Raw genomic sequence first — 21,074 nt, 5'->3', positions numbered from 1 at the left:
ATTACAAATGTCACTTCTACTCCTCTCTTTATTCATTCGTTTTGGGCATCTTGAGTGAGATTCAACTGCTTTATCCATTTTGCCCGTCTATGTTGTTGTCACATTAGCCGGTTGTTTCGGGTCAGTTTGGGTAGCGCGCTGCCATCTAGCGGTGAACTTTGGAACAGCAGCATATACCGAAATGTGCCAAATCATGATATCGTACCGTTTTAAATAAAATATATACCGGTATTTTTCCAGTACCGGTATATCGCGCATCCCTAATCCAAAGTATTTCCATTACTAACCATGGCTTCACGACGGCGTCTAGCTTTCACCTGGGGTCTGCGTCACTGACCTACTATCTCTATGTCGTCCGTCTCCATCTGATATTTGCGCGCGTTCTCTCCCGCATCCCGCCCTTCAAATTAAATCAAGTCGTTTCCGGAGCGCGTTTTTCTCCCCTTTGCATTATTTATTTAGTTTTACCCAGTTACGGATGTGGTTTAAAAGGTAGCGAAGTAACATACTTCAATTAAAACGTACTTAAGTAAAAGTGAAATTACATATTTTTAAAACTACTTTAAAAAGAAAAACTACTCAATTACAGTAACGCGAGTAATTGTAATTAGTTACTTTTCACCGGATTTAAACAATAAGACTAACTGTGTTGAGCTGTATATAACAATGATTAGATTTCTGTCGATGAATTGTCTCACCTGTCTAATAAAACACATAATATATTAAAATCGAGGGTAACATAGGTAAACGGACTGCATTTATATAGCAGACCCTATGGCCATCTAAATCGCTTTATATTTTTGCCTCACATTCACCCATTCACACCGACGGCGATGTCAGCCACCATCCGGCTCGTCTGGAGCAGCTGGGGTTCAGGGTCTTGCTCACGGACACCTCAACACTTGGTCAGGTGGAACCGGGGATTGAGCCACCAACCTTCCAGTTTGTTGACAACCTACATGAGCCACTGCCACTGCCCCCCCCCCCCCCCCCCAATGTCATGATGTCAAAAATAATAAAATTGTGCAGGTGGTTTTTGAATATTTTAATTTAAAAAAATCTTACATAATGTGCCTTTGTTTGAGCAGCGCCCTCTACTGTAAAAACATGAATTTGCATTTCCTTGAGCCCAAGGCTTATTTATTTCACTTTAGGTATGAAATGGCCTTTACATTTGCCAACCTTTTTGTTTGTTTGTTTTTAATTTAAAAAAAAACGAACAAGCAAGCTCAGCCCAGGTGAGAAAAAGTAACGCAAAAGTGACGTAAAATTACTTCCCACAAAAGCACTCACTTTTTAAGGAGTGACACAATTTTGTAATCAGGGCCGCACCCACAGTCCCCGAGGTCTACTTTGTTGCTGTACGGATATTGCACAAGATGTAAGCAGCCAAACTAAACAGCTGTTATACAATAGAAGTTTTAAATGGCCGACAGAAATAATCAAAGACTGTATCAATCAAAGCTCAGCTTTGGGAAGGGAAGAGATACAGGTCAAGACTGAGAGAAGTAAAAAGAGAGAAGGGGATGGAGATGAGAGAGGAAAAGCAGATATTGCATACTGTGGCCAGGACGAGATTAACATTATTACAGTGTATTCCTATTTAACACTGATATACCGGTATGTACTACAGGAAAACTATAAGCTCAATTTAGCAACAGCCCCTATATATATATAACACCTATATATATATATATATATATATATATATATATATATATATATATATATATATATATATATATATATATATATATAGCCATAAGCCATAATAGTATACTATATCAATTGTGTGTGTGTGTGGTTGCTTGTTTTTGTGACATATCAGGACAAAAATGTGTATAATGACATGTGTATGACAGGTATTACAGAAAAGGGTGACATATTAGGACATTACCCCATGTCCCCACTTTTCAAAAGGCTTATAAATCATGCAGGATGAGGTTTTTTTTTTTTGAAAAAGTAAAAATGCAGAATGTTTCCTGTGATGGGTAGGTTTAGGGGCAGGGGCAGTGTAAGGGGATAGAAAATACGGTTTGTACAGTATAAAAACCATTACGCTTATGGAATGTCCCCACCAGTCACAAAAACAAACGTGTGCGTGTGTGTGTGTGTGTGTGTGTGTGTGTGTGTGTGTGTGTGTGTGTGTGTGTGTCTGTGTGTGTGTGTGTGTGTGTGTGTGTGTGTGTGTGTGTGTGTGTGTGTGTGTGTGTGTGTGTGTGTGTGTGTGTGAGCCTGTTTATGTGGTTTATGAGGACACAAATTTGTATAACTACATGGGTATTACACTGGTATTACACTATAAATGTGTAAATGCGAATGTTGTCATTGTTTTGGAGCACACTAGGATATATATAACAGTAAGGCTGACCTATTCATACTAAAAGCTTCAAGTTTGATTTCAGGGGAACTTTAAAGCTACTGTTTTTGGCCTTCAAAAACCTTAAAATGCACATGCGTAGATCTGTGTCGGTATGTTTAAAATCCTACATACAGTCCTGACTGTAATGCACACTTTTAAAAGTAACTATGATAAATAAAATGTAAAATTTTTAGCAGAGACGGACAGTATTTTTACTTTCCACGTATTTTTATTTTTCAAGTATATGTACTTTATTGGTGTTTTTCTTTGGAAAACTTTTACTTCACAACATTCCAAAACAAATAATTATACTTTTTACTGCACTATGATTTATATTGAATATCATGTAATACTTAATCACATTAAAAATATAGGGCTGTATACTTTTATTCAAGTAAAAGTAATTACAATTTACAAGTATAAGTAAGAAAGTACTATACAATTCCAAAGCATAATAAATAATTTTATACTTTTTACTTCACTAGATTTCATAAATAAAAGTAGTTTTTTCTACTGTTAACTTTTAATTACATTAAACATATTATGTTTAATGTAATTAAAAGTTAACAGTAAACAAAAACACAACTTTTATTTATGAAATGTGCAGTAAAAAGTATGACATTATGCTTTGGAATGCAGTGAAGTAAAAGTTTTCAAAAGAAAAACACTGATAAATATATACTTAAAAAAATGTACTTGAGTAGAAAGTAAAAATACTCCACTACTGTCCGCCTCTGCTTTTCAGCCGTAAATGAGCTACAAATGTTAGCTAGATTATGTTCACTGCCTGTCTAACGATGATTTTATGCTGAAATATAATTAAATAATAGACACATCTATCGTGTGTCACAAATAATACTTTTGTTGAGGACAATGTGAGCATCGATGCTCATGGTGTATTGTGGGACTTTTTAGTGAGCGAATGTTTCAGTGCCCTGGGAGGATTCTGACAGCCCTTAAAATGGCCGACTCCCTGATCAGTGCCCTGAGACTCATGAGAAAGATTTCTTTGAAATCAACTATTTTTTCAGTTAAGCTAAATTTCATATCAAAATGCAAAAAAAAAAAAAAAAAAAAAAAAAAAAAAAATCAGATTCTCATTACTGAAATGCAAAATTACATTCTCATTGTTATACCACAGCAATGAAAATAATATTGTCCAATAACTATTTGATTTTTTAAATAAGAATTTGTATTTTATTTTAATTGAAACCTTATTATAATATTATAAAGATAATGGCTAATATATAATAATAATAATATAATAATAATAATAATAATAATAATAATAATAATAATAATAATAATAATAATAATAATATAATAATAATAATAATAATAATAATAATAATAATAATAATAATAATAATAATAATAATAATGTGAGGTAAATACAGGTAAATTTGAACACTTTTGCCAAAATGCCCAATTATCCTGAATTAACCCTAACTGTCCTAGCATAGACAACATTTTCTTCAACCAAAATATATATATATTTTTTTCTTTTAGACAGTCTATCAAAATGAACATTTTTTGGGGGGGGTGTTTTGGTTGTTGTTTTTCCGTTTTAGTATCAAAGTGGTCCGTGTCCATCTGTAGGCTACAGCGCTGTAGTGTTTTCTGAAAGGAAGGACACAGTGCACCCCTCCCCACCCCTCTTCTCTGCAGAGTGTTTCTCTTTCCATTTCAGGTTGTCACGTTTCTTTCTTTCTTTTTTTTCCCTTCATGTGTTTTAGCAAGGTGACAGGCAACCGCTGCTCCACACAACCAGCCAGCCAGCCAACCAACCGAGCAGACACAAATATATTCAGAGCATTTAGTACCCTGGATTAATCGAATTATAATTTAATCATCTGATCAAACAGCAATTAGCATAATCACTTGTGGGGAACAGCTGATAGAGGAGAGAGAGCAACACATAATAAACCTCAGGCAACTGCCGCTCTAATGAGACATTTAACTGCTAAAACACACATCAAAAAGCTACATCTTCATGCTTTCTGGAGCCGAGACAGCTGTTATGAGCTGATGGACAGTAATGTGTTTCAAATGCAGCGATTTAACAGGGAAATCATGCTGAAAGGTGCATTCAATGATTTAAAAAAATAAAAATAAAACAATCCATTGCGCACCATAAAGGCATAATAAATATGTAATAACAAGATGCAAAAATGACGGCATATGATAACATAATAAGCAAATAAATGAAACAAAATGAATTTTAATTTAATTTACTATGATTTTACAGCAACTATGGCTGAAAGGTTGATCAAATCTTGGACCTTTGACATACTGTTGATGGCACATTTTCAGTGCAGTGAAGAAGATACCACATGTGCGATATGAATAATGTTGAAACAAATAAAAACATGACAGTATCGCGGCTGGGCTAAACGCATGTCCACATCACAACGTACATAAATGCACAGCAGACATGTGGCAAAAGTGACAGTGCTCTGAAAGGGGGCAGCTAAAAATACCAACCACCAACTTGGTCTTACATCTTACAGTCTATGCCATGTTTAAAAATATATCACAATGTTGAGAAAGCAAGCTCTGGTCATTTGTCACCCTGTCACTTTCTCCCACCTAGGTCAGAGATGCCTCAGCCTACATTCCTCTCTCTGGCTCTCTCTTTAAAAATAACAAGACAGCGGTGGAGGGAAAGCACATGAATACAGAGATGCAGAATAGAGATAAAAGTCATATGATGGTATTTTACCGAAAGCATTAGTGACAGACAGATCCATTTGGTTGATGGATATTAGGTTGATGTCGTTTCCACATATTGGAAGGATAAAACACAGCATTAAAACAAAACAAAAGTAAGGTTTTTATTTTGTTTTTTACAAAGTCCCCATTACTCTTTTAAAAAATTAATTTTAAATACAATCTAATGTGATACAACCCTAATATGTGACCCTGGACCACAAAAGTCAACAATGCATTATATAGATCAAAATGAATCATTTTTGTTTTATGCCAAAAATCATTAGGATTTTAAGTAAAGATCATATTCTATTAAAATATTTTGTAAATTTCCTACCATAAATATATATATAAAATATTCTTATTAGGAATATGCATTGCTAAGGACTTCATTTGGATAAATTTGAAGGTGATTTTCTCAATATTTAGATTTTTTTGCACCCTCAAATTCCAGATATTGAATCTATATATTGTAGACAAATTATTGCCCTATACTAACAAACCATACATCAATGGAGAGCTTATATATATGTATATATATAATGCATCTTAATAAGCTCTCCATTGATGTATGGTTTGTTAGTTAGCTAAATTGCTAAATAACTGAACAAAATGAGCAACAACAACAATCAATAATAAATTGTGTGCATGTATAATCATGATACTGTGAATGCATATATATATGCATTTTAGAGTCTCATAAATAAGCAAGCAAGCATTTTGAGTGTGAAGTTTCTATAAAATGTAACAAAATAGGTGTTTATCATAATAGAAAAATTATAATTATTGAACTAATTTTGTCATGTTTTCACTGTCAAAAAAAGTGAGACATTTTCTAGAGCTTCCTTTGTTTTCTTTGAATATACATTTATGTTAATATTAATTATTTATAATATATTATTTATATTTTATTAATATATTAATTATATTATTGTTATATTAACAATATAAATTTATAGAAAAAGGTTAAGAATTTTTTTTGCAGCTACATTTAAATGTAATAAATCATAAAATGTAAGAATTTTTTGAAGATGGAAGATGGTTCCCTTAAATGTGCATGCATTTGAAACAAAATATTGGTTTAGCTATTCAAATCAAGCTGCAAATAAAACTAATAAATAAATGAATTGATCTCCAGTAAATTAAATAACAATTCATACCAATACATCATAATGTGACAGGACAACTGTTTCTCCATGTTGTCCTTAAAATGACCTCTAAAGATGTTTGTCCTCTAACGTGACTACGTCTTTCTCAGTCAACAGTCTTTCCTTCAGCAATACAGCTCATTGTATTAGAAATATGCTTTTGCGTTTCGTGGTTGATTTGTACTGTTATCAACAACACTTTACAATACAGCCGTTCATGCATCCTCAAGTAATAAAGGTAAAGTCCTTGAGGAAGTACATAAAACTGTGTAATCTAATATTATCCAAAGCCATCAGTGGCTAACATTAAAATCAGTGGGCGGTTTGACTCATTCAAAGTCTCATTTTGATGAAAACCACAATATATGTGGTATATGTTATACCACATCGTCAAGGAAGCAGAAACAGATAAATTGCTAAATAACTGGACAAAATGAGCAACAACAACAACAATAATCATGATACTGTGAATTATGAGAGTTAAATATGTAGGCCTACTTGAGGATTGGGAGGAGGGGGACAAGGGCGCTAACTGAATTTTTAAATAGGTAATAGAGGATTGCAGGGAACAGGTCTTACAGGACTATCTCACAAACTTGAACAGATGGGCCTCTAATCAGCAAACTGCCTTAATTGCCCCCAATAGATTAACAGTTCCACACAGCCAAATTTAGTCAAATCACTCCTCACATTTCTCCTTAGACTCTTGAAGAAATCCCAGTTAAACCTGAAATGAAGTCATTATTCTGGATCATATCATTCTGATTGCTTGGTATAATTCAGTTACTGCGAGGACTGCATAATCCCCAATAACAACAGCATGTTTTTACACAGGATTTAGGCGGCTGAGATTATAATCCGCCGTGCCTGCATGCGACTGCATGTGTTTTTGTGGACAACAAGTGACGGATTATAATTTTCCAGCAACAGATCTGAGGCAGTTACCTCCCTCACCCCAAACACCTTATTGTATTTGTTTTAAATCACGGTGCTAAAGATTGCCTTTTCCTGCTCAAACTCAATACAAGCAACTGCATTTCTTGGCTCAACATGGCTGTCGTGCACATGCAACAGATGAAGGGTTTTGTTTACTTATTACAGAATGACAATGCTACATATCTGGATAAAAAAAATACATGACTGGAATTGAGAAGGAAACGTAAAATGTTACATTTTTCCATCTAATTTTGATTAGACGTTCCTAAATGCTAACAATAAGATTCCTATTTAATCGATGCCCTTTTAGTGTACGTCAGGGGTCATTCATTCACACACACACACACACACACACACACACACACATCGGCCTTATTTGATAAGTGACTATGGCTCTAATAATAGAGGTTTCCATAGTGACAGGCCAAGCAGCATGTGATAAACCTTCTAGACTAGAGGCTGGAATGTTCTAGAAAACAGTTGCTTTCTCAGATGAGAAAGTGGCCACTTACTGTATAATGGGAAGGTTGATTATTCTCCAATCACAGAAAAAATCATATTTGTCTAGTTGTATTCAAAACTTTCCCCCAATTAACCAATTAGCATATTTAGATGTCAACAGCTAACTTAAGAGGAAGAACTGGATTTTTAAAAACTGCACCACATGCGTCAGATATATGACAAGAAATAGCTAAAGCACTTGCAGAAAGGGCAGGAAGAGCTATAGTAAGCGTTGGGCGATGGTGACTGATGAGTTCTTACTGCTCTTTTATGAGTTTCAGCTGAGGCAGTGTGGCGCAATTTCAATTCAAAGTTATTACAAAATACATCTCAATATTTTTTATTTCATATTTGCCCCAAGTGAGAAATGCCTCGGGGAGCTCTGTGTTTCGAGCAAGAGCACGGGTGTATTTATCTCCCTCCTCTGAAGAAGGGGATTATTTCTGTTGTTTTCTAAGGGTAAGCTTTCGTAACATCCTCACCGCCTCAAAATGACTGCCATTCAAAGCTTCACATTGAGGACTCATGCCAGCGTTTGCCAATAGCCATTTTACATCTAATCTTTTTTTTTTCTTCCTTCTTTTGCCTCGTGCAGTAACCTTCCCTCGACAATGTCTGTCCGTCTGCAATTTTTCGAGGAGACAAGTCTATTTTCCCGTCTCCCTTCATTCTGTTTTTTCCCTCCATGGCTCCCTCCTTACGTACACACCCTTCCATGTTTGCACCTACTGACCATGTCTCCAGTTCTGCTGCCGAATCACACCTTTTTTTACACCGCTGTGAAGATGCAGTATTAAAAACAGGTAAGAAAGAAAGGAAATACATGCTAAAGGCACAATCGGCCTTATAAAATATAAAGATGGCTTTAAATTTCTCACTGCACACACACACACATCCACGCAGGCGCAGTCCCTTAAGTACACACACACACACACACACACACACACACACACACACACACACACACACACACACACACACACACATTTATTAAGGCGTTGTGTAGTATTTTTCAGCTACTGCCCTGCATTTGTCTTATGGACTATTTTTGTTTTTACATCACTGAATAATTTTTGTATTACAAACTCTCATTATAGATAAACAATTCAAATAGTATGGCCATCGAGCTAAACACATAATTTGTTTTTAAAGACTCTAAGTTAGCATATAGCAGATTTTGCAAAAACAGATACATAATTTGTGTTTTATGTGTGATAATGTGATAAAGATTCAATTATGTAAAGGAAATGACTTTTTTTTCACTGCTATCCACTCACTGTGAGGCTCAAGTGCACAACAGGGGTATATTACAAAAAAATAACTGGATGAAATAACTTGACGTGCCCAGATGAAAATATTCACGGGGTTAATTGTCTGCCGTCAAATGATTGTGCGTATACAATAAACCAATTAAATACTATGCCTTGATTTATTTAAAAGCATCTTTAAAAAAACCAAGCCTTTTCAAATGAAAGAATATATACCTGCCGTTAATTAAATTAAATTGGACTTAGTCAACAGTTAAACGGATGGGGAAGGGCGCAGCACGCGTAAGCAATATAAAATACGTCTGTCTTTATAGATAAAAACAGGGAAAGACATTTAAAATAGGATATGCAACAGTGAAAAAAGAAAAGCACATGGATGAGTAGTTTCTACAACACCCAGTGTGATAAACAAGAGGTCACATTCATTAACATCTCCCCATGCGTAAAACAACTGACAAGAAACCTGTGCAATACCTGCCGGTGGCCCCTGTGTGTGCACAGGAATCATTATATGAGGATTTTGCGGTACGCAGTGCTTATATAGCGCTGGTATCATCAAGGCCATTATGTGACTAACGTAAGGTGTTTTTTTTAGCATTTATTTCTCTATATATTTGTATGTATATATAAATGATTAGAGCAGGGAAACTCTCCCAGCCTTTAGGTGACCGACCACCCATGACACCATTAAAAATCTTGAAATGAATTTGCATACAGTACACCTTTTCCAGAATGTCCTGATGAGAGTAAAGGAAGTTTGAAATTATGGAGAGAGGGGGGAAAAAAGAGGACTAACCATTCAGGATGCTCTGGAGAAAGAGAAATGCCAATATCCACATGCCCCGCTGCGTTCAATCCCCAAGCTAGATTTTCCTCTTTTCACTCCGCACACTTTGTCCGCAGCTTTTTCCTGATCCCCCACTCAGAATGCCAACAGTAAGGTTAAAACAAAAGCCAGTCCAGATTTCCTGTGCCAATGACTTGAGAGGATCTCCACCGTGCGTATTATGTGTGCGCTTTTGCGCCCGGTCGTTGCGCATGAAGGATGTGCGGATGTTCTGGTGTGATTGTCTTGGTTAAAGCTCGGATGCTCTCCGGATGCTGCTGTGCTTCAGGGGGGATGCTGGGTGCTGGATGCAGGTGCGATATGCTGATTCAGGAGCGCCTTTCAACGGAGCAGGTGGGGATGCGGAGGAGAAAGAAAACTTTCAAAGCAAAAGCAACGGTGCCGTTCAAGCGTGTCATTTAAACCAAAGGGAACCAAGTATTTTTGAAAAAAGGGAAGAAAAAAGAACTAAACAGGGGAGAATAAATCATAGATGTTTAATCAGAAATGGGAATGGAAAGAAAGTCCGGAAAAGCTGAAGCGGCAGGAACAAAGGTGAGATCCCAGAGTCAGACCATCTTCTTGAGCACCTCTCGCCGTCCAGCAGGCTGCAAGCAGGCGCATCTTCCTCCTGCGTGGCGCTTTAATCGCATTGGTTCGTGTGCTGCTAACCCTCTCTGCCTCAGAGCATTAGAGAATAACCCTCTCTCTCTCTCTCTCTCTCTCTCTCTCTCTCTCTCTCTCTCTCTCTCTCTCTCTCTCTCTCTCTCTCTATCTCTCTCTCTCTCTCTCTCTCTCTCTCTCTCCCCTGCCTCCACAGCCTGGCTCACTGCTCACTGCCTTAAAGGAGCCGAGACACTCCTCTGAAGGCTGAAGGATGAGGAGGACACACCTATTTCAGGTGCGCACTTAGTATGAACGCGGGAAAAAGTCGCCATAGCGCGCGAATCTTTTTTACCAACGTGCAAATACCTTCTCTTTGCATTTATAGGTTTGTTAAAATTCTCAACTTCTCAACCAAATTGTACTTTTGTCGTGTTATCGTCAATGTGTAGCCTACCTATACGATTTGAGAACATATAGAGAGCATTAAAAGTGCACAGAATAAACTTTTAGCAGATATACCTATACATTTAAAATCTCTTCTGGAAAATATTGATAACTTACCTTATTACTTGGGGCCGTATCCATGATCTGTCAATGAAAATGAAAATGTACCAGCTGCTATAATGCTGCAGGCTAGTATTAGCAAAAAAACAACTAATGATTCTCGCTGGTCGGTTGAAAGACGTCTTCCATAGCTGCGCCTTATCTAATAATAAAGAATTTATAGTCAGTATTCTTGTGCTTTTTGTCAAGGACATTGCTTTTCTGTCAGTTGCTGATTACAGTTTTTATTCTTAACAATTAATTTGGTTGAACTGTTGTGCTAAAACTAATTTCTGTAAATAAAAAAATAAAAAATCCACTTTAAACCAAAACAAATCAAGTTTATAATTGGAAATGCAGTGGCTACGAGAAATTCAAAATTTTAGGAAACAAAGTATTAAAAAAAAGAACATGAACTTCAATCAATCAATCACCTTTATTTATACAGCGCTTTTATAATGACGATTGTTTCAAAGCAGCTTCACAGTGTCAAACAGGACAATATTGCAACAAAACTTGTGAATCTCTACGTGTACATTTTTCCTAACAGGCTGATAAAAGTCTGCACCATTGCCTGGAAATCTATTTAAGTACACAGTGGTCCAAAACAATACCAGACCTCTGCATCCTTATTAGCATCAAATCCCCAAGAACGAGTCGAGGAGGTCTTGTGAGATACCATTTTTTGTTTGTTTTTTACTTTCGCTGTTGCAACAATGGGCCCCATTTTGATGAGTGCATGGTCTGAACCGTATGGTCCAAGTGCACTTTTGTTCGAATCCACTTTTGCTTGTTTAATGGGTCCAAAAGGGTTATACCTAGTCTCTTATTGAGTAACGGGTGTGTTTTGGACATAATGTGCAATAAACCAACAAGAGTCTCATCTCCCATTCCCTTTAAAAGCCAGTTGTGCTCGCACCATGAAGGATTTGCTATTTACCTGGGGGGGGGTAATTAACTGGGACTTCCAGTTAAGAGTGGAAAGACTGAACGCTTCTCTTTAGACAGGAATACTTTTATTTTAATATGTTTAAACATGTTTGTGTGCTGCTGCCCGCATGCCCTTTAAATAATACAAAAAATACTGCGTTATTGACTTTAGAGACGTTTTTTGTTTTTTGTCAGTTACCTCAAAATAGCAATGCGCCAACAATACACCTGAACACACCTCATTTTCAGACCAGCACGGCCATGGGCAAACAGATGTGCACAAGTGCATTTGCTATTTAAACAACCTGGTCCGGGTTTCCCAATAACGATGTATCTTAGCTATAAAGAGCACGTTCTACGAGCGAAGTTACGATCACTCGCAGCAATTCCACGTGCGTTTCCCAAAAATTTACTTAACATGAACGTGCGAGAACGCGCTCTAAGTGCTACTTAAGAGTCGCTGTCCATTTGCGAAGTGCTGAAATATAACCTAATATAGAATCGATTCCTCTGAACGGTTCACCTAATAATTTTAAGCAACTTTTATATATATTATAAGCAAATAAGCAACTACCTACAGGCTGAGGCAATGACAAAATAGCTGAACAAAAAAAAGAAAAAAATAGAAAAAAGAAAAGATCAGGGTATTCTCACAAAAATGTGTATAAATAGTACGAGTGTGCAATGTCGTGGAATGTATACACCAAAACTGATTTTCGCGTGCATATGATACGCTGTTTTTCGCGTGCATATGACATGCATTTTATGGCGTATTATACATACGAACCCCCCACCCCACCACCCTAAACCTACCCAAGAGAGCGTGTCATATATATAGTGTCATATATATGTCATATAGCCAGCCATTGCACTGGTTGCCAATGGCTGCTCGCATCAAATTCAAGGCTCTAGTTCTCGCCTACAAAACAACCACTGGCTCTGCACCAATATACCTAAACTCACTTGTTCAGACTTACACACCCTCCAGAAGCTTGCGTTCTGCGAATGAGCGGCGCCTCGTGGTTCCATCCCAAAGAGGCATGAAATCGCTCTCGCGGACATTTTCCTGGACCGTTCCCACCTGGTGGAATGACCTGCCGATCTCAATTCGTGCTGCCGAGTCTGTAGCCATTTTTAAAAAACATCTTAAGACACATCTTTTCCAATTGCACTTGACCAATACAGAATAGCACTTACTTATCATATCTACGTCTCTCATCCGGATTTGTGCCTTCAGGCGGGTATGTTACATAGTTATCTTAGCTACCAAAATCCAGTGTTCTGTTTTTTGCGTACGTGAGTTTTTGCTGTCGATGGCTATTGCTGCGCGTTTAGCTAGAATGCCATACAAAACCAACCCATTGGGCCACTGAATCCGCATTAACGACAACAGTTGGGGCATCAGCCTTAGTCCTAATGGGTTTTTATCATAGCTATCAAAATCCAGTGTTCTGTATTTTCCGTACGTGAGTATTTGTTGTAGCTGGCTATAAAATAAAAAAATAAATAAAAATAAATAAAAAAAAGTGTACTGTGCTTATTAATTGAGATTTCTTACAGCTCTTACAGGTTGTTGGCCTTGTTTGTCTCGTTGCTTCTATTGCTCTACCCATTTTTGTAAGTCGCTTTGGATAAAAGCGTCTGCTAAATCATTAAATGTAAATGTAAATATATACGCCATAAAATGCGTATATCATATGCACGCGAAAAACAGCGTATCATATGCACGCCAAAATGAGTTTTGGCGTATACATTCCACGACATTGCATACTCGTACTATTTATACGCATTTATGTGTGATCGGGTTGGAAAAGATACCTATCAAAAAGACAAAATCAATATCCTTCTAGAGGAGGTGGAGCGGGAACAACAAACAAAGAGAAACAAAACATCTGGGAGGACATTGCTACCAAATTAAAAGTTATTAGTTAAATTATTAGTTAAAAGATCGGGTAAAGAGGTCTGCAAGAAATGGCAGGATTTTGCAAGCCTGACAAAAAGGAAGAGGGCACTGCAGAGGACTGTCCAATACATGGCTGGTGATAGACGTGAAAATGATGACTGCGTCGGGCTGAAACTAGCAAAAAACACTTGTGTCGTTTCTGGCTGGTACATGATATGAGCCCCATGTCATCATTCGATAGTGTTGATATTAGGGCTGTCAAAGTTAACGCGTTAATAACCCGTTAACGCAAAATCATTTTAACGGCACTAAATTTATTAACGCGCATTAACGCAGCGCGCATTTTCTGTTTGATCTGTGTCGCCCATAGTTGGAAAAAGTGAGAGCAGTCATAGACGCATAGGATGCGCACTTGCGCAGCAAACATTAATAGGGAAAGAAAAGGGTTGACATTAACATTAATATTCTAAACCAAAAGTGCAGTTTTTGCCTACAAGCTACCATATTTTTTGTTTAACTTTTATCAGACTCCAGGTCTATAAGAAAGAAAAGTGCGTTTTTACACTGAGCACATTCTCTGCAGTCCGAGTGCTGCACTGAAGCTCACTCTCTCATATCTGAGGTAAGTCATTAACACCATCACTTACAGTAGGCCTTCATGTGTTTTATTGAACTAAATACATTACATTCCGCTACAAACGAATATGCAGGTTAGTTTTCTGAACAGCGCTCCCGAGTCCGTCTTCTTCACAATATCCAAAGCCCCTTTCACACTGCGATTCCGGCAAATACACGGATAATGCGACCCGGCATTTGTTCCCGGGTCGCTAGATTTGGTCCATTCACACTGCCAGGGAAATACCGTAATATGTGCGCTTTCACACACAACCCGTAACGGTCCCGGGTCGAGTTGACACGTGACATTCTGATGTGACGTATAATGGCGAGCGATCTCAGCTTCAGCGCGGATAGTAAGGAGCTCCGTGGTCTCGACTTGTGTCCAGTTTGCGCTCATTTCTGCTTGTTTAATTTTAGTTTCTTTTGTATACGAACACTCTCTGCGTTTAAAACACCGACTAGCTCTTCTGGCACTGCAGGGTTGTATTATTGAAAAAACAAGCTCTAGGAGTCGCACGATAACTATGTACACGTTGCGGCATTAGTTTCGGCTTTTGTTCACACAGCGCTCGTCCCGGGTCGAATACCGCAATATTACTAGGTCCCCGACCCGGGTCGAATTCGGTAATCAATCCCGGGACGTGGTTGCTTTCACACAGAAGGCGATCCGGCAATGTTCCGGGAATATTGCGGGTCCGACGTGCAGTGTGAAAGGGGCTCAAGTGAATCGCGGCACACACAAGCCCCTTTCACACTGCACGTCGGACCTTTTTTTATCTTAAAAAAACTTAATTTAAGATACATTTACAATTGCTAAAAATGTGCGATTAAATTGTGATTAATCGCGAGTTAACTCATGGCAATCATGCGATTAATATTTGAATCAATTGACAGCCCTAGTTGATATATAAAGAAGTATGCATTGCATTCTCCAGTTTCATCAAGGGGCTATAGTGGACATTCGCATAAACTGTTTTATGCTCATACAGTATGCATGTTGAAGTAGATAATGTGTCTGATCTAAATCTTATGCTATTAAAGTAATTGCAGAGATAGCAATTATGTAAACAACTCCCAGATGATATATGCATGACTGAATGCTATTTTTGATGTGGTCTGTGGCTATATATAGAGAAGAGGACAGGACCAAGTACTGAACCCTGGGGTACCCAAATGCTAGTTGATGTAACATTGCCCCCCTTACATGCATTTACAGACACCTCTCCACTGTAAGATACCCTGATATTTTTATTTTGTCTTGTCCACCTTCACCCAAATCTTTAAACCCAAAATGAACAACCATAATCAATCATTTTAACGTTTATGTATTCAAAATTAAAACATCTCTGCACAAGGTATATATATATATATATTTTTATCATATTCATTTAAAAAAAATACTGAAAAAAATAAACCATAAACTGATTCTGTCATTTCATTTCAACCAGATTTGACTTTTTTGCTCCTCTGTAGATTATACAGTGAAGGGAACATTTGCCCTAATGTGAAATACTTTTATGACAAGGACATCTGGATCACATACACCAGTCCCCTCTCAGGAGCATACTGTGTGAACTGACTGCTATTGTCATGTCATAAATCATGTTAATTTATACCCTCAATATACATGAAGGTAACATTCAATCACAATACAAGCAACGATGAGTGCAACAAGTGCAAATAGTGATAGATGCATGCAAATAGCAGGTCCTAGTAGTGCAAATAGTAGTATTTATACTTAATACTGTAAACTCTGTTCCTGGTGGCACACCAACAGTGCACATTTTGGATGTCTACGTCATCTGGCCTATCTATTTCTGGTTTTGGAGTTTCTACTAAGGACTGACGAGTTGAATCAGGTGTGTTTGATTAGGAAGAGTTCGAAAATGTGTAGTGTTAAGCCATATTCGGACTGGTTTATATTCACATGGGGACGTGGGGGTAAAGTAGGCTATTTATTACCAGAGGTTCTCTGTGATTTTAGTCCCATCCGAATGTGTCATCTTGGTAGTCATTACGGACAATGTCAGTATAGATTACCGAGACTTTTACTTTCTGTAAAAAGGTCCGGAAAAATGACCTGGGGTAATACTAATCCCGTTTCGAATAGACCCGCCGTAAAAATATGAGGTAAAATTCCGCCATTTCCTGTTTAAAAGTTTTTTAAAAAATGCATTTTGCGAGCTTTGAGGCGCTTGCATTCGGTTGCGTTGTAGGTGGTGGGTAGCCTAGAAATCTAGACGCACCCTAGCGGCAGCAAATCTAATCTGCCCGCGAGTGTCGTCTAGCAACTCTCAATACCCTTCTGAGCTGTAATCCCCTAACTCTTGCCGGACCAATCACATCGTGTATAGAGTCGGTGGGCGGGGCCATAATGACGACGGCCGAGTTGCGTTTGCGTGCTTCTAGTAAACACAGAAACTGGCGAACGGCGGCGGTCTTTCGAATCAGCTTTGACTGCGACTCTGGAAGACTTGGAGTTAAGCTTTCCTCTGAGAAAAGAACAAAGAACGGCACTGAAGTCATTCTTAAAAAGGGAAGATGTGTTCAGAGTTTTGCCGACCGGATGCGGCGAATGTTTAATCTATCAACAAGCTCTGTTTCACCTTCGTTGCTCCGGTTGGTGTAGCGCTATCCTATCGCGTGCAGAGGGAGTTTGAAAGACAACCGTTTATCCGCCCCTCGGATTGAGCTGTCTATGGTGAGTTTCCAGACCAAACATCTTGATGTGGGTCTGGCTTGTCAGGCTAGGTGGAGGGACGACTCTGTGGCAAACCTCCAGTATTTTCTGCATATCATTTAAATCAAAAAGAAAATCAAAAGCACTTATTAGAGGCACAACACTTATTTTAGCTCTAGGAAACCAACACAATCCAATCAGAATAGTTCGACTGGACAGAACTGTTTATTAAAACACACATTATATTGTAGACGGAGTTCAGACTGGCACTCATGTGTGTTTGCTCACGTGATAACAGCAACGTCATACACACATGACGACACGGAGGTTACCATGGTGCGTAAAGCGCGTTACTCCTCCCACTTCTGCTAGCTTTACTGAGATGTCTTATCTCGTGCGAATTGACCATTAATATTACAGACGTCCTGAGGTAAAATTACTTTACCCCCACGTCCCCATGTTAATCTAATCCCGTCCGAATAGGGCTTTAGAGTGCTTCCAGGAACAGGGTTGAGAAACACTGGTGTATCTAGAGGCAGATAGTATTTGCACCTCAGTGTATTGTAATACATTATAAAGCAGTATGCAATAATTACAGTGTCACATCACAAACCCCTTACTTTAAATGGATGGCTTATTGGAACCTTACTTATCCTAATCTCTAAAGCCCAACCCTACACCGACCTACCCATAACACTACTGAACCTTGCTGATCATTATCCAAAGATCCAAGAAAGGAGTCTTTTTTTCTTTTTTTTCAACGTGGTAACAATGTAAAAAAGTATTTTATTTACACGCCAAATAAACATCCTTTTGCAAATATTGTCTTCATTTTTATTTAAAACGGGATATGAATAGACAAGGATTCAAACTCACTGTCCATATTGCTGCTCCTATTACTGCAGGGTTTCTTTTGTAATTTTGTTAGTTCAACCAGATAGTGGTGGGTGGAATCGGTGTAAACAGCATATTCCATCAAAATGGACAATGTGACAGTTGGCAGATATTTTTATCTAATGCAACTTTGATTAATTTTTTGATTAATCCCAACCACATGATGAAAGTGTAATATAATAGGTATGCTAAAGCGATCAGTGGGATGATGTGGAAGATATTTTGGCAACTTGTTCATGTTCTACACTTAGTCAGTATAACATTGGCCAGATACATGGCATAAGTGGTTATTATGCCTACTTGGTTTTGTGAACTACAAAATATGACACTTATTTTCAGTGGAGCACATTTTCGCATGAATGATAGTTTTTTAGGAGTCACTCTGCCCATGGAAATGCAAGGCACTGATTAAGGAACTTCTTAAGAAAGACACACTCACATAATATAATGCTTAAGTGGAATGCTTGCAAACAGATTTGGTTATGACTGGTAGGATTAGATGAACCCACTCCTGCCAAACCTTTGTTTATAAGTCCATTTATTATTACTATATCATTAAGCATATAATGTGTTAATTTATTATTTAAAACAACCTTTCACTGAATCCAGATCCGGATCTGTGAAATAGTTTTTGTGCGTAAAAAAAGCTAAATAACGGCATGGCAGATTTCAAAACACCGCTTCATTAAGCCTCGGCGCATTTTGAATCATAGACAGTCCATGCAACTACCACTTTCAAGCCACAGAAATATATAAAGGTACATCATTAAAGTACTCCATGCAACTCCAGTGGTTTAACATACATTTTCATTAAACTATGCAAATGCCGTGCTTGCAAAAAAAAAAAAAATATATATATATATATATTTTATAAATGGAGTTGAGATTTTTTGAGCAAATAAAGCACTTGTTTCATAAAAATGAGGTTAAACCCATGGAGTCACATAGATCACTTATGATTTCCTTTGTACCTTTCTAGGCTTTGGAAGTGGAGGCTGAATAAGCTGTAAATGAAAGGACAGAAATTTCTTAGATATTATTAAAAATATGGAAAAAAAGATGAAAAAAAGTCTTACCGGTTAAGAACAACATGAGGGTGAGTAATTTAATAACAGAAGTAACTTGGATGAAGTAAGCCTTTAATGTACTTGGAAATCAGTCAATTCTAACCAAAATAGTTTATTGGCTGAGTCACCAAAGTCCAAGATGATTGAACTTTTTGCACCATAAACTTACTGTATTTATAAAATACAACTAGTATTAATTGTAATTGGTCTGGTATTGTGTTGTTTAGGGAACCAGGATTCCAGAGAGTTGGATCTACACAGCTTTTCCTGCTCTGCATATGAAACCACAACTGAACTGCACTGTTAGCAACTGGACACACCTGATCCACAGATATCCTGCGACTGTTTTTTTCATCTGCTGAATGTTGTGTTGACTCAAGTACTGCTGTTCTGTTGCAAAGTTGAAGGTACTGAACCAACTTCACTGACACAGGACATATATTCACTGACATGCAGGACTTGAAGTATTACACACTTATAAGTAGCTTTAATAGCTTATGAAAGAAATGCATATATTATGCCTTCATCATTTATTTTAAAAGTTAACCTTCTGTGATGTAAATGGACTTGCTCGTAAATAAAGAACTAGTTTAAAACAACTTTTTGCATTCTTTATTTTTTACTTTACAATGAACAGCGTGTGTGTGTGTGTGTGTGTGTGTGTGTGTGTGTGTGTGTATGTATGCATGTATGTGTGTATACATATATATTAGTTGAGTAGATTGATTTCCATTTTTCTGAAGTGTTAGGTCAACACCAGAACAGTGTAGAATTTTAACTCTGCCAGTGTTTTCTACAAAGCTGCACTTAACTCTGTAAGAGTGTTGTTGTTATCTGCATTGGTGTTAATATTTTACTCTATTAGAGTTTATTGTAACACCGAGTTGGGTGTTGTGAGAGGCAACACTTTTAAAAGTGTTGAATTAACACTTTGCGGGTGGTTCCCATATATACACTTTTAAAGTGTTGAAATTAACTCTATTGGTGTTGATTTCCGGATTTCAAATTTACTGTGTCAAACTGATTTTGAAATTATTTATCGATTTGTTTGAATGTATAGTAAATAATTGTAATTAAAAATAAAATCAATGCCCGGCCAAATATTTTAACCATTAATTAGTTGCCTGACGTCTTAGATTTGTGAGCTTTTTTCACACGGATCACAGTATTCCACTCCTCATATGTGTCATAATCAGCCATTTCAATATACAGATACGCAAGTTGACACTCGGTAAGTCAGTCCTGGTGAGAGCGGTCCCTTTGTTTTGACAACTCCACTGAGGCCTAGTGTTCCCTTACAACTGAACACACACCGGTCTATCGGCGGCCAAATGTCAGCCCGCTGACTTCCAGACATCCAGCAGAGGATCAGGTTTACCTTTCACTACATTGCCCATTAGCCAGGAATAGATCCGTCTAGAGCAACGCCATATGATCTCTTATGTTACCTTAAACAATAGTGGCGATAAAGACACGAGGCGCGTGTTGAGAACTAAATATAACAACATGTAAAGTTATCCAGGTACTATCACTAATGCACCATTTACAAATACATGCCCATGGGAGCCAGAATTCACCTTACAGATTGCCATTATTTAATCAAGTGTAGATGAAATAAAGATATATATTCAAAAACATCGAATGTCTTATTTAACTATTGTCGTATATGTTGTTACTCACTTAAAATGTGTTGGTAATTTTAAAATTGTTGGTCTTGTGAAGAAATGTTATTAGTTAAATGACTGGCCCTGGCCCTTGTATGGCTTTGACGTTTACTATAGGAATCACTGTTTAAAATGTTTAAAAAAATTTAAATAAATAAAGACTATTTGTAAGGTAGGGTGAGAGTCAAAGACCACAGGTAAGACTCAGGAGTAGAAAACCAAAAACAGTTTTTATTTAAATAAACAAAATGCAGCAGATTGCTGGAGAGTAAATAACAGGAACTTGGGAGATTGCATACCAGATAGGGATGCACGATATTATCGGCACGACATCGGAATCGGACGATAAACGCTTAAAATATAATATGAAAAAATTATGCCGATTTGCCTTGCCGATATGATAATATGTTGATATGCGC

General features: G+C 37.4%; 1 protein-coding gene and 1 long non-coding RNA gene across 3 annotated transcripts in view; one reads left to right on the top strand and one right to left on the bottom strand.

Annotated features, from left to right (window-relative positions):
• dscamb (Down syndrome cell adhesion molecule b) overlaps positions 1–10,422 on the bottom strand; it is a 233,486-nt gene extending 223,064 nt beyond the window's left edge. For both annotated transcript variants that reach the window (XM_067450076.1, XM_067450077.1), the window contains exon 1: positions 9,721–10,422. In XM_067450076.1, the coding sequence (XP_067306177.1) occupies positions 9,721–9,763 (43 nt within the window). In that variant the 5' untranslated portion in view covers positions 9,764–10,422. The remainder of the gene's footprint in view (positions 1–9,720) is intronic.
• On the top strand, positions 10,169–19,552 carry LOC137084119 (uncharacterized). Its single transcript, XR_010906701.1, has 3 exons — positions 10,169–10,305; positions 10,571–10,651; positions 19,219–19,552. It is a non-coding gene; the product is annotated as an uncharacterized lncRNA (long non-coding RNA).
• Positions 19,553–21,074: the final 1,522 nt, after the last annotated feature.

The sequence above is a fragment of the Pseudorasbora parva genome, chromosome 8 (genome assembly GCF_024679245.1).
Source record: "Pseudorasbora parva isolate DD20220531a chromosome 8, ASM2467924v1, whole genome shotgun sequence".
Classification (NCBI taxonomy): domain Eukaryota; kingdom Metazoa; phylum Chordata; class Actinopteri; order Cypriniformes; family Gobionidae; genus Pseudorasbora; species Pseudorasbora parva.
This window is presented reverse-complemented; position numbering and strand designations above follow the sequence as displayed.